The sequence below is a fragment of the Eupeodes corollae genome, chromosome 1 (genome assembly GCF_945859685.1).
Source record: "Eupeodes corollae chromosome 1, idEupCoro1.1, whole genome shotgun sequence".
Lineage (NCBI taxonomy): Eukaryota > Metazoa > Arthropoda > Insecta > Diptera > Syrphidae > Eupeodes > Eupeodes corollae.
The window spans coordinates 104,094,807-104,110,255 of record NC_079147.1 but is presented as its reverse complement, the minus strand read 5'-3'; the positions used below and the strand labels follow the sequence as shown (position 1 = coordinate 104,110,255).

The 15,449-nt window shown below is 36.2% G+C and overlaps 1 protein-coding gene across 2 annotated transcripts in view; it reads right to left on the bottom strand.

The window, feature by feature from the left end:
- Positions 1-15,449, bottom strand: part of LOC129941976 (E3 ubiquitin-protein ligase RNF19B-like) — a 147,373-nt gene that overhangs the window by 50,789 nt on the left and 81,135 nt on the right. For both annotated transcript variants that reach the window (XM_056050797.1, XM_056050867.1), the window contains exon 2: positions 6,435-7,063. In XM_056050797.1, the coding sequence (XP_055906772.1) occupies positions 6,435-6,623 (189 nt within the window). In that variant the 5' untranslated portion in view covers positions 6,624-7,063. The remainder of the gene's footprint in view (positions 1-6,434; positions 7,064-15,449) is intronic.

Genomic DNA, 15,449 nt, shown 5'->3' with positions numbered 1-15,449 from the left:
GTGGATAGTATCCAAATTTAAATTGGGAACGTTAGCGTTGCTTTGTTATCATTTAAAGATAAGCTATTTATAGAGATTTTGTTCTTAAAAAATAATAAATTAATTCTTTTTTCTTGGTGTTGTTGTTGTTTGTTTTACGGTGATTTTAATTGAGGCTACAATAAGAACTTAAGAACTTTAAACAGATAAAAACTCGTAAAGCAATATAATTTGTTAATTGGATGACAATTATGACATTATTGTTTTATATTAGCAGCGAAAATGAAACTAAGATTTTAATTATGGGTTATAAGCTTAAGTACTTAATTTACTAGCTGTATTATTATCCAGATCGCAATGAGAAGTGCGTAGTGCAATCTTAAGATTTGTGGAGGGACACAAATTTGGAATTTGTAAAAATGTTAGTTATTTTCCTGCTGTTAGTGTAGAAATTCTAATAAGATATACGGTCTACAGAAAGGATGGCTTGAATATGCAAAATATTCTGTTTTTTTTTTAATTTCAAAAATTCTATTACATTTATATTCGTTTCCAGATTCCAGATTTCTATACCTTTCAGATCAGGAAGACGAGTCAATCCACTTTTGCGTAGATGGGTAAACAAAAATAAAGGGGTTGTTAGAATTGTGTACTCTGATCGACTGAAATTAAGTCTCATTCGAGTTCTCAATCATTATAGCGTGTACGAGGCAGGAGTTTTGGCGAAAAAGAAGTCTTGTCCTGGCTTTCAAAAAACGTGATATCCGTATTTTATCAGATAGTCTAGCCGATATCACATCTCTGGACTCTGTCTCTACAAACTCTATAGCAGTTCATAACTATCGATAATTTCTAGTGGAGATGGCATAAGAGTTGTATATTCGCCGGGCCATAGAGACATTCCAGGATATTGTAAAGCAGAAGAACTCGCTAGAAGTGGTACAGTACAACCCATTCCACAATTTGTAATTTATTCGCGGACTATTTTCAATCGGTTTACTCTTTAGATGCTCCCCCTATCCAAAAACTACCTTATATGAGTAGATTGGTCAATATATGTTCCTTTTGAAGTAGAAGAGTTTTTATCTAAATTGGATGCTAATAAAAGTAAAGGGTCTGATGGGATTTCTGCTATTTTGTTAAAAAAAAAAATGTGGTATTGCAATAGCTCAACCACTTTCGTTAATTTTTAATCTTGCGATTCTTGGATTGCTGGGATTGCCAATTTTCAAATCGGGCTCGAAGCAGGATGTAGCCAATTACAGACTTATTTGTAAAATTTCTTGTATTCCAAAAGTATTTGAAAAGTTAGTTTGCAACCGTTTAACTGTGTTATTTCAGAACCATATTTCGCTTTCTCAACATGGGTTTGTAGCAAGGAAATCAATCGTAACAAACTTAGCATTAATAATCAATAACATTATTACAAATATGGAAAAAGTGCTGCAAACATATGTTATTTTTAAAGATTTTGCAAAGGAATTTGACAGAGTTAACCATCAAATCTTAGTAAACAAAATAACGTCTCTAGGTATTCACTCTTCCTTACTAAAGTGGCTTGAATCATATTTAGCTGGTAGAATTTAAATAGTAAAAGTTGGTAGCTCACTCTCGAAATATATCTCGGTCCCATATGGTGTTCCACAAGGAAGCCATTTGGGTCCGTTATTATTCTTGTTGTTTGTAAATGATATACCTGATAGTTTTCATAATTTAAAGTGCCTTCTTTTCGCGGATGATCTCAAACTTTATCGTGAGATTTCTTGTCAAGCCGACTGTGTTCTTCTTTTGAAAGATCTGTTAAGACTCGATTATTGGTGCAAGCTAAATAACTTACTGTTAAATGCCTCTAAATGTCAAGTCTTGTCGTGTTTCCGAAGATCTAATCCAATAGTATTTGATTATATACTATCAACCATGTAAATTTAGAGCGTGTAACAAGAAAGAAGGATCTAGGAGTAATCGTAGATACAAAACTTTCCTTCTTACCGCACTATGATTATATCATAAACAGAGCAAATAAAATGCTTGGTTTCTTCAAAAGAAACACCAAGGAATTCTCAGATTCATATACTTTAAAATCTGTGTACAATTCACTGTTAAGGTCAGTTCTCGAATACTGTAACATTATTTGGGACTCTTATTACAATGATTCCATAGACAGAAACGAAAAAGTTCAGAAACATTTTACAAGGTATGAGGCCTTCTTATTATACGCGATGCTTATTTGGTATGCAATCTCTTTATGATCGTAGGGCTTATTTTTCAGTAATGTTTATAAGAGACATCGTAACATTTCATATCAATTGTCCTCCTCTACGAATACTAGTTAAATGCACCCTCTAGAACTATACGGTACCGGTTTAATTTTTATGAGCAGTTTCATCGTACATTGCAGGAATGAACCCATTACGCGTTGCACAAGAGAAGGTGGAATAACATCACCACGTGTCAGGTCACTGGAAACATCTAACCTACAATAGATTTAAAGCGCTCAACGTGCTTGCTACCTTTTAGCAGATCGCATATAAGGTGTCATAACCTGGCACTGTCTAATAAGAGAGCCACCCACTCGGCTAGACGTATTCTCAAATTAATTTTGCAGAATTTGTATGGATAAAGGAGAGGAGGAAACAGTTCTTCAACTTTCTGTACAGACCCTGCTTTAGCTACGTTTTTAAGGGACTCAAACTGGTTTCATTGGGCTTAGAAGAAAGCCTCAAGATTTAGGTGGTATCACAATAGGCCATTAAACTGGCCTAATCGTGTTCTACGGACAGCCATTTCAACCTGACCTAACCTATGTTACTTTTAGAACAGGACCAAGGTTGGGTTGATAGGCTAACGATTGATGACGTTATTACCTCACCTAAATAAATGTAGAAAGATTGTGATACCTGAAGTATTGACTTCGCTGAAAGGAAAAAAAACCTATAATTCCTATAGTTTTTCTTGTTCTAGCCTTTTAGAGACTTTGTTGAAGGCTGTTTCGTGGATAGCCCTCCAGCTCTTCAAGATTATTAAAGAAGTGTGTGCCTAAGAGTATATTTCTACTGTGACATAGTGACGGAAGTGGTGTAAGAAGTGGACAGTGTCTTCTTGCTTTTCCTCATCACTGCAGCAGCTGCAAATATCATCGGTAATAAGTCGCAATCTTTTTTAAAATGATCAAACAGTTATCGACATGGCAATATGCTCACAAGCAATCGTAGAGATTTTTTGTCTAGGTGCATAATCGAAATTTTATCAAATTTGAGCCATAATTTCCTGGCCGTGGTACAGGTTTCGGGGCTTTTCCACCTTTCAATGGTTTTTTGCAATATCATGTTACCAATGACTTGTTTTAATTCACAGGTTTATAATGTTGGAAATTGAGTATATAAAGGATTGGCCCAGTATTTTACTTATCCTCGGCAGTTCTCTCGCGCCCAGACACATTACTGGTAACCTGGTACTCAGAAGAGTCTAATATTATTCTGTGAGCAGAGAACTGTTAGTTCTTGACGGCGGTAATTCACAAGTTTTGATTTGATTTTAAGGGCAGATATTATTGCTACTTGGCTATCAATGGAAACCCAACATAAAATATGTAAGCAAAGCACAGGGTAGCGTCCGAGTAGATGAACAATTATGAGGCTGTTGAACATGTTTGCGGACTCTGGAAGCATCGAGATTCCATTGTTCGTGTTCAGGATGTAATCACCGCTGTAGCATTCGACAATATAGGCAAATGAAAGCGTTTCGACTCGAAACTTGTTGGGGCAACTTGGAGCTAGCAGACGGTCATAACAGCGGATACTTCAAGATGACTTAAACTTGTTTCCGTACAAAGTTCAAATTATAAGCAAGTTAAACCCTCAGGATTTCCCCTTTCGCGACGAATTTTGCCCAAAAAAAGATTGTAATGGCCGAAGAAGACAACAAATTGATAAATTGTTTGTTCATGTCTGTCGTCTGATGAGGTTCATTTCGACCTAAACGGCAATGTAAACAAAAAGACTTGCACATATTTAGAGTGAATCAAATCCAGAAATGCTCCATGAGACGGAACTGCACCCAGAACGAGTAACTGTGTGGTACGCAGTTTTCGTGTGAACGGAGCAACTGCACATATAGGCAGACTTCTTTTGGCGGAGCTTCAACGACAATTCCTAAACAAATTTATTTCCAGGAACTCCACTTTTCGGTGGCCCCCAAGGTCACCTGGTGTGCCTGCACTAGACTTTTTTTTGGGTTATTCCAAGCAGGAGGTGTAAATAACGAAACCCAGGAACTCGAGTGAATTAAAGCAGTCCATATCATTAAATGAAAAATTTGTTTTATTGGTTCGTGAGATAATTGGGCTACACCAAATATTTAATTAACGTAGTACCCGTGGCATGATGGTAAGTGCGTTAATCTAATGACTTTTACATAATTGAAGATCCGAAGGAAAAATTGCATTCGCCCCAACCACAACCTGGAAAACAGAGCCCTACTTAATCACTTTTACCTTCGAAAAGATATGACACAATGGCGATCTGAGAACTGCGGTTTTATGCGGTTCGATGACGATTCCTTGGCAAATGCTATGATCGCCGAGCAAACGGGACCAAGTCCCTTGTTAAAGACTAAGGATGAGCTTCAGCTCATCTTCAAGTCAATAAAAAATAAAAAGTCAGCAGGTGTCGATGGTATATCCAACGTTGTACTAAGACATTTACCGACGGAAGCAATTGACATTTACAACACACTCTTCAACAATGCACTGAATAATGCATATTATCCAGTGCATTGGAAGACTGCTGTGGTTCATCCTCTCCCGAAAAAGGGAAAGGACAACTCCAACACGTCAAATCAATAAGTCTTATTCCGAGTATGAGCAAAGTTTTCGAAAAGATCATCAATAGGGCTCTGACTAAGTGGACTGCAGACAACAAAATAATTCCGAATAAACAGTTCGGGTTCAAGGCGGGTCATGACACAATTCATGCTGCGTCTAAACTCCTTTCTGATAACCAATGGAATAAATCAAAACAAAAATTCACAGGTGCTGTTCTGGTTGATTTGGAAAACGCCTTAAACACCGTATGGTTAGAGGGTCTTTACCTAAAACTGAGCAGGTTTCGAATAAGCAGGCCATTGTTGTATATACTTTATGATATGCCTAACGGTAGAAAGTTTGTTGTCAATAGGCAATGTAACTTCTACCACAACATTCTTTACTAAAAATGGTCTTCAACAGGGAGCGTTGAATTCGCCGATTTTCTTCAGCATTTACACCAGCGATCTAATAGGTAGTCTTACAAAGGCAATTACGGACGCCGACGATCTAATTGCGTACAGTACGTTCCGAAAGGTTGAGGTTATTAGAATTCTCTTGCAGCGTGATTTCGACAAGATTCAGAGATATTTCGTTGGTTAGGGCCACGAGACTGACTCTTTTTACGTGCGTTACTATTTCTACGAGGTCCTATACAACGGGACTCGAATCAACAGAATTGACAATTTCGTGATAAAACTCGTTCGAAGTCACATTGAAAGAGCTATGTCTTCGACCAACAATTTAATTATCGGGGCGTTCTATCCGAACGACGAGTATTTTGAAAGTGCACGCTTGAGCGGCTTCATTCCACCAGAGGCATTCCTCTTTTTAGGTAGATGCGGTCTGATACAGGATAGATTGGCAGTTCCGCTAATCTACCACGTCAGACGACTGGATAGGCGACTCCTGTTCAATCGGGACCTCATGGCACAAGGTGGAGCAGAGCTCCTTTGGTTCAGTAGGGCTGTGTCCGAACGGGACCGAACTGATAGGATGAAGGAGGAGAACCACGGGGGCTGCCTCTTGCGAGGAATTGACGAATTCTACAAGAGTAATTTTTGAAATGAAAATTGCTTTCTCAAATTGGCCGTTCGGATTCGGCTTAAAAAACTGTAGTTCCTTCCATCCCTGACAACAGTACTCGCACACAGGAATGGTTGAGAGTTGTCAGTCACTGGGCCCTAGTTCTCAAGGGAATGTTGCGCCACCCAATTTATTTATTTAAGTGTTTGAAAAAGGATTTCATTAGGTGATTTGAAAATGTGATTCAAAAGAAGGAATGCAGTGCTTTTAGAAAACGTATTCCATTATGTATTCTTACTAGAAAATCGTTGATAACTTATGAGCTTTGAAAATCTTTCAGAAAAGTATGATTCTGTTATTTTCCATATTGGGGCTTGGCATACCAATCAATTAGGCTTTTCAATTTTTTAGCATTTTGGTTTAACGTTTTTCAAAAACTAAGAAAAATGATTTGTAGATCCTGTTCATTAATGTTTGAGATCTTACTATCCTGAACATGAATATTGACTATTAAGAACAGACGGGAAGTCATCTACTTTCAAACTGATAAACGAAAAAACTTCAAAAATGGTTATTATTGAAGATTGTTTTTCTTAACCATAATCTTTATCTTTTTTTTTAAACTTACCTTATTCTCGTTCATTCCGAATGCACCTTCAACAGATTTCTTCTCTGATTTAGAAAGACCACGTTCAACATCGCATGATCTTTGACCAAGACGTGGACTACCACGAGCTGCACGTGCTCCTTGTAATAAAAGACGCCTAAGGGAAAATCCAGGCCTGGTAAATGTATTCCTTCTGCTACTGCGACTCATTTTGCAATAATAATACTTTTTTATTTATAATAAATATATTTTAATAGTTTTTTTTTAAATATTATTATTTTTATTTTTTTGTTTCTTTTGTTTACGTATTTATTTTATATATTGATAAATTTACTTTTATCACGAACACTAAGTTTAGCAGCACATTGATTACAATTTGATATTCTCACTATGAAGTTTTGAAAAATTTTAGTTTTATTTTTAAGATCAAAAAAACATAATTTGTTTAAAAGCGATAACACTTAGATCACAACTTTTTAAGGGATTTAATTTTTTTTAAATTAAGATTTTTAGGTTTAAAAAGAAAACTTTTTGAAAATGTGACAAGAGGAATAGTTGAAGTTATAAAGTAGAAGAAATAGTATTTGTTTTAGGACGACAGCGGCCTTTTGTATTTTACTTTAAGATGCGTTGCATTTGTTGTTAAAAATCTGTAAATAAAAAGAAATGGAAACAATTTATTATTATATTGTTAAATCATTAAAGAATAATCAGAAATAAATGTTTTTAATAGTTGAAAAATATTGAAACGAGCATTATTGAGAAATAAAAATCAACATTTTACTAACTTTGCTTCTGGCTTGAATTTTGAATTAGAAGAAATTCAAATGACAGTTTGTAGAAAAGATCTCTTCATTTCTTTCTATTTAGAAAGGAAATCAGGTATCAGAATCAAGGTCTCTATTTCCTTTAGGCAAGTATCTAGTAAATATTGCAATTAATCCTAACTCACCCTCAATGCCGCTATCCATGAGCGGCACTTGCATCCAAGAAACTAATCAACTATCAGTACTTTCTTCGATGGTGCAAGAAATTTGTCACCCCTTTTGATCTGGCTGTATTTACAAAGCCTTAATTCGTCCAAAACTTGAACATAACTCACATATTTGGGCAGATGCCCCTAAAACAATTTTAAGTACTTTGGACAGGATCCAAAATAGAGCTTTGAAAATGAAAGGCGATAGAAATATAACCGAAACAATTACGTCACTCGAACACCGCCGCATGTTTCATGCCTTTCGTTTTCCTATACCGGTATTTTTATAAACAGTATTCTATCGAATTAACCAGTTGCATACCCCCACTCAAACAATTCAGCCTTAATACTCGTTCTTCTAGAAATGCACATCAGTTTAAATTTGAGCTCAATTTCGGACGTACTGTCAAGTATAGAGATTCTTTTTTTACCCGCACATCGAGAATGTGGAATGCTTTACCCAGCTCCGCTTTCAACTGTCATTTTGATATTCAAAACTTTAAGACCAATGTGCATCGGTATCTCCTCTTTAATATTTTCCTATTTTCCTAAAGCTCGCACTGTGTTTAAACTTTAAACATGTTTAGGGTATTAATAACCCCTAGAGTGATTATATACAAAAAAAAAGCTACATCCTGCTTGGTCTGCATTAAACATATGCTGTAGGTAAGCTTTCCGCACGTCAGATATGAAGGGGCGATACTTGTCACGGCAACCTGTCAGTCCATTCATTTCCTATAATGCTACTGTGACCTCAAACCAAAATGAGAGTAACCTGGAGGTTAAAGTTGATGCCCTTTGAAAGTAGGACTATTTTAGTATTAAGTTGAGTTTTTATTTAAAAATCAGTAAAAGTTCCTGACCTAGCTTTGCAGTTCATTTTAAAGCCTTTCGTAAAAATAGGAGAACTGGGGCCTGTTGACAAACAACTCTCAACCATTTATTTCAGGGATGGAGGGGATCTACAGTTTTATGCCAAACCAGAACCGCTAATTTGAGAAAACACTTTTATTGACAAGAATTACTCTTGGAGTCAATTACTCGTTAGAGGTATTGCCCTTAAAAAAACGATTAAAAGTCCTATGCATAAACCAGCACGCCACGGTTATTTCAACTTATATCGAAGTCTTTCGTAAGTATGAATTATCTAATCCTCCAAACTTTTCTATGGTTGGACACATTTACTCAAAACCGTTACTGAGACTCAAGATAGGAAAGCAGTAGTCAATTCTTGTGGAAAAAATATCTGATGAAGTCAGTTTAGAATGTTACCATGATCCCAAGGCGTGTTTCACGCACCTTTAAATAGTTCCTACGTCAACACTAGATGCATTTGCTTTCAAAAATATGTCTAATTACTAGCATATGCTGATAAAATTGTAAGATTTCAATGAGGCTTTTGTGAGTATTGAGGCATCGAATATAGGTTAAGCGGTTAATGAGACAAAACAAAGTACAAGCTGTCATCAAGAAAGGACCTTCAACACCGACAGACGTTACTTTGAGGTAGTTAAGGACTTTTTATACTTAGGCTCCACTATGCGCACAGAAAACAATATCAGCGCTGAGATCAAACCAAGTATTACTCTCGCTAACCGCTGTTTCTTAGGGAGCGACCAAAGAGTCACTATATAAGACCCTCATCATCCCCGTCCTGCTGTACGGTTCAGAAACATGAACTACGACAAAAGCGGATGAAAGCACCTTGGGTCGTTTCGAGGGAAAGTTAAATTGGTGAGTGTAGAAGAAGATGGAACGACGAGCTGTACGGGCAGTACAAGCAAGAGTTGTAAAAATCCCACGCCTAAGATGACTGGGTCAAGTAGAGCGCATTTACACCGATTCTCCGGGTCGGAATTCACATCCACAGGACAGCGCAGTAGTGGCCCCACATGTGAAAAGTGATCTTACCCGACTTGGAGCTCGAAACTGGACCTAGGGACCGATCTAGAATGAGAAGATTGTTGGGTGAGCCTTAGGAATGTCACTGCCAGGGTACGTTTTCTCTCTATATAAGAATGTGACTGTAGGGTTACGTTGGTACTTATAGAGTTCGTTTTTTAAAGTTTTTTTTTTTTAAATTATTATAAATTTTGCTTAGTAAATTATCGTTGAAAGATGTAATGGACTGTGTGGAGCAGATAATTGATTGGCGGAACATTTGATGATCTCATTGACCAATTGAGAGGTGGTTGTAAACTGGTTATGAAAAATGGCCGGCACTTTGACGCTTTTCCACTTCAAGACCTATCTGTTTTGGAAAAAGAAATTGAAAGTGTAATTGCAAATGCTTTGGAGGAGTCTGAAGTAAGTTCTTCTATTGATCAATCAGCTGAAGTTACCCAGGTGTAGAGAAAAGAAGCGGCAAGTTCAACCGATGAAGAAAGGTGAATCCATTTTATTGAACGCATAGCTAATCGACTAAGAAAAATTATTCCCGTTCTCTCAGATTTTACTTTACCTTTATCCAATAAAGCATCAAAGTTTATATGGATAAACGACAGGTCAAGTTCTGGGATCCCAATATTTCCTGAGTTAAATTATGATGACTGCCGGGATTTTCAGCCTCGCGAGCATTTTGAGCGTTTTTTTGATGACGAGTTATTGGAACACATCACCTATTGTTCAGCAAGATATGCGATTCAGTTATTTTCGGTACGTGAATTGCGCACTTTCCTTGGCATTCTAATGGTGACTGGTTACACAACTCAATTCCTAGCTATAAACGATACTGGAGTGGTTCCGACGATCTTCGAAATGACTTGATTTCAAACCGAAGTAAGTTGCACCGAAAGAAAATAAACACAGATTTTGGAAGTTGTGACCCATAACATTAAAAATGTTCACCCAACTCAACATTTATCCTTTGATGAGAGTATGATCGCTTATTATGGACGGCATGGGTACAAACAATTCATAAAGGGTAAGCCAATAAGATTCGGTTATAAAGTTTGGTCACTGTGTACTTCATCCGGAAATACGAGGTGTGTTCAAAAAGTACATGGAATTTTTAAATTTCACGGTTCTGGATAGTCCGAAGGTCAAAATTTGTTTTGTATTGTGTTGGTATACATGTCCCTAAAGTTTGATGCATTTTTCAGCTATATTCACTGTTTAATTTGTCTGTGGTAGTTGCTAAAGTCGACGTGTTTTTATGAGCTCGTCGATTTTTGCTTGTTTAAACAATACATAAATAAATTGGGTGGCGCCACAGTTCGTTTGAGAACTAGGGCCTAGTGACTGACAACTCTCAACCATTCCTGTGTGCGAGTACTGTTGTCAGTGATGGAAGGGACCTTCAGTTAAGCCGAATCCGAACGGCAAATTTGAGAAAGCACTTTTCATGACAAGAATTACTCTTGGAGAACTTGTCAATTCCTCGCAAGAGGCAGTACCCGTAAATAAACTTTAGGTGGCATAGGCAGGGATCAAACCCAAGACCTCTCGCATGACAGTCCAACGCACTAACCATCATGCCACGGGTTTAAACAATGTTTGACCAAAAAAACAATCGCATGAACAGTGCTTAAGAGCTGTTAAAAGACGTCAACGACGATCCAAGTTTGCTTGAAAGGTTCTTAACTTGTGATGAAACATGGGTGTACGGTTATGATATCGAAACCAAACAATCGTTCACCTGGAAGCATCCAACGTCACCAAAGAAAAAAGCAAGTCAAGTTCGATCAAATGTGAAGGTTTTGCTTACTGTTTTCTTCGATTATAATGCCATAGTGCATCAAGAGATCTTACCACAAGGTCGTACGGTTAATAAGGAGTATTTTATTATTATTATTATTATAAATTCTTTATTTAAACAAAACTCGAAATACATTTGAAAAATTAAATTAGAACATTAGCATGGCAAAAAAAAAATATATTTGCCGTCTGCCTGAAAATTGACATTTATCGAGAATTAAAAAAAAAGAAAGTTTAAGATTATAGTAAGTTTATAAATAGATTATGTAGACAATTGAATAAATAAATTGAATTTAAATAAGCATAATATCCAAGTTTATAATATATATTTCCTCGGTACATCTTAGATAATGGTACATAAATATACATATATTAAAAAATTTAAAATTACTCTAAAAAACTGTTTCGGTAATCTAAGGCATGATCAATAAAATTGTAAAGTTCCTTCCAACCCCACTCTCCGTTTAAAATTTGTTTCGCTTCCTGGTGATTGAGAAAGCTTTTTGAAAAATAAAGTCTTCGGAGTTCTTGTAGAATTGGACAAACGGCTAAAAAGTGGTTGACATCTTCGATTTCATTTCGATTGCAGAGGTTACACCTGGGATTATCATTTCTGTGAGGTTTGTAATTCAGATTTAGCATCTCAGTTCTTGCTTTAAACAAAGTACCTATTTGATTTGCAGAAAGATTACTATTAAAATAATTGTTTACAAACAAAGTGTGATTGAGTTGCTTATAGACCAATCTGCTTGGAGAGGTTCGAGCCCTATTCAAGAACTTGAGATACAATGAATCATCAACCAACGCAATACATTCATAAAACCTACCTTTCCAATTGTCAAGAGAAGTTGTACCAAGGTTTAGATTAAATCCGTGCGCATTTGCTATTTCATACCATTCTTTAAACGGCGATAAATTCCTTCGGAATGCGAAATCCATCATTTGTTTATGAAGATTTTCATTTGACCTTTGCATTACTTTTATTATGTAATCGGCATTAAATTTAAGATTTTTTAGAAAAATCGGAGGGATCCCTGATTCCACATGTATAGCGTAAGTTGGTGTATAGTTTGGAAGTTTAAATATTCGTTTAAAAAAGAAGAGTTGCACTGTCTCAAATTCATCAAGATCTTGGTAACCAAAAACTTGACTGGCATAGCATAAGCATGAGTTTATAGTAGCTTCAAAAACTCTAAATTTTGCTGAGATGTCTATGTACTTATTGCAGAAGATTTTGTTCCATATAAGGTTTATTGCAGTTTTTGCGGATAAGCATTTTTTCTTAACATGGGGCCTGAAATCTAGATTGCTACAAAATAGAACACCTAAATACTTAAATTGGTTAACCACCTCTATAGGTTCACGATCCAATGACCATGCTTCTAGCGGGTTTCTTCTTCGACGGGTGCTTTCAAAAATCATAATTTTTGATTTTGAGGTGTTTATATTCAGGTCCCATTTATCACAAAAGTTTTTAAGTCTATTAATTTGTAACTGTAATGTGGTGGGGTTGTCCGACAAAACAACAAGGTCGTCCGCATAAAGTAGTACCTTAATAAGTATATTTCCAAACCTAACACCCCCAGGAAAATCACGGGAGACATCGTCAATGAAAAGGGCGAACATAGTCGGGCTTAAGGGGCAACCTTGGGGCACACCGCAATCAGTGTTAAAGAAGCTGGATATGGAACTCCCATTTGACACAGTAGCGCAAGTATTTGTGAGGAGAAGTTTATAGAGTCTTAAAAATTTCGTCGATATACCAAAATTTGATAATTTATAAATTAGTGAATTCCGGTTGATAGTATCAAATGCTGCCCTAAAATCAATGCTATCGATGAAACGTTTTGCTATATTGGAGAGTGCGAAGATTTGATCCACAGTTGAAAGACCAGAGCGGAAACCAGCTTGGAAAGTGCTGAGCAATTTGTTTTCTTCTACCCACCTCATAAGCCTGTAGTATAGAATTTGGGTAAATATTTTTCTCAAACAAGGAAGAATCGAAATGCCCCTATAGTTTGCTGGTGAGCTAGGATCTCCTTTTTTAAAAATTGGACAAATTTGTGACATTAAAAATGACTGAGGTATTTCTTCTTTTTCTAGAAGCTTATTAAAAAAATCAAGAAGAATATTTATGAAAGACGGGGATGAGTTGTTGTTTTTCATGTTTTTAAGGGTTGCTTGCAATTCATTTATTGTAATAGGGTCGTCTAGGTCTGAGATAGTGATTGAGGGTGAAGCATATTGAAATAGTTGTGAGTTTGTTGAGGCGTTAAGAAGTTTCTTAAAATGGTTTGCTAGTAACTCTACATTTATTATAACTGCTGAAACATTTTTAACGCCACCTAACAATCTCACTTTAGACCAAAATGATTTTGAGTCTTTACATTTTGATAAACCTACTGCTAAACCTGCCATAAAAGTTTTTTGTTTATTTTTGCATATTCGCTTATACATTTTATTTGCATCTAGGTAGAGCGATTTAAATAAATTAGACTTGGTTTTCCTAAAAATTTTAAGCATTGCAAATGACTTTTTTCTGAGTTTAATGCATTCCTGCTCACTGCTGCTCACAGGACCAGGATAAATGGCTTGATAGACTATTTACTTGCGCATCGAGTCTACGCTTGTACACTATTACCTGACTATCAACCCATTTATATTTTAGGACTGGTTCGCTCACCGTAGAATCGACGTTTTGAAATTTCATAAATGTCATACAATAGGGAGTATAAGCTTGAAGTTATGCGACGTTTGCGTAAAGCAATCTGAAAAAAAGCTCAGATTTATGGAAAAACAATTCATGGCTTTTGCCCCACGATAACGCATCTGCTCACTCGTCATTGCTTGTTCGTAATTTGTTGTCCAAAAACAATTCCGTAGTCATGCTCCAACCTCTATATTCACTAGATATGGCTCCGTGTGACTTTTTTCTGTTTCCAAAGTTAAAGAGACTCATGGAATGACAGCATTATTCGTCGCTTGAAGAAATAAAGGGCGAATCGCTGAGAATGCTCAAGGACATATCAAGAGTGCTTCGAAGATTGGAAAAAACGCTGGCATAAGTGTATTATATCATTGATGTAAACAAACAAATAAATATTTTTTGAAAAAAAAAACGAAAATTCCGGGTACTTTTTGAACACACCTCGTATGGTAAATTTTGAGATTTACCAAGGTAAAAATCCTCGATCTAACACGAAGTATGAAGAACGCTTTGGTAAATGCTTTACACCCCTTTTATCAATGATAGATGACTTCCCTGAAGACATTCGAAGTCTTCCGTTTTCTTGTTGTTTACCGGTCCATTCCATTCCTCGCTTATTTGAAAGCAAGAGGTTATAATGGGACAGGAACCATAAGGGAAAATCAAATTCCATCAAGTTGCCCCTTAGAGCATAAAAACAAAAAAAAGCCTCGTGGATCATATAAATCCAAGAAAATGCTAGAAACGGGTATACAAATTGTAAAATGGGTTGACAACTCTAGTTTTTGCATTGCCTCGACATGTTATGGGCCTCTTCCAACTTCAACAGCTTCTCGCTATTCGAGAGAAGCTGAAAAAACAAAACCAGCCTAGTTCGGCCGTGTGCAATATCGAATAGATGTGTGGAGTCGATCGCCTAGATCGAAATGTAAATTACCATCGCATCTCTTACTGTGGACAAAATTGGTGAAGCTCTATTTTCATATGACTAATCGAACTAAACCCTTATCGCAATTGGAGTTCAAAAGATCACACTACGGCGAGCTTCCAAACCAAACTGGCCCAAAAAGAAAACGAAGACGCTGTGCAGGAGACAACTGCAAAAGTGTTATGAGCACATATTGTAAGAACCGTAATGTTGGCCCTTGTGAAAGATGTTTGGTCGACTACCACATTCGATCCTAAATGTTTCCTTTTATCAACATTTTAAAGTTTTATTATTTAAAAAAAATATACGGACCCTACTGGTGCTAGCTTGATCATGTGGTTACACTTCAAAGATGGTCTTAACTTTGTTACCTGGACAGGTTCAATTGCACAATCCCTGAAAGTTTCATTACACAACTCGAAAGAAATAATTGTAGCATTTGGGTTAAGCTTTGTAAATTGCTAAAAAATGCATTTAACAATTTACTAAATCGTTTAAAATTTTGCGCCATTTTATTTTGTTTCTACGGACCTTGACCTTTGACCTTTACACTTCGAGAAATCAAACCAATTACAATACCTTTTCTTGAAAATGAGGCCGTGCATTTAGCAAATTAAATGCATTTCTTTTTATGATTGAAATGCAACATTTTTTAATGAAAACTTTTTTCGAATCTCAAAATAAATTAAATATTTCCAAAAATAAACTCTTTAACAATTAAAATACAAA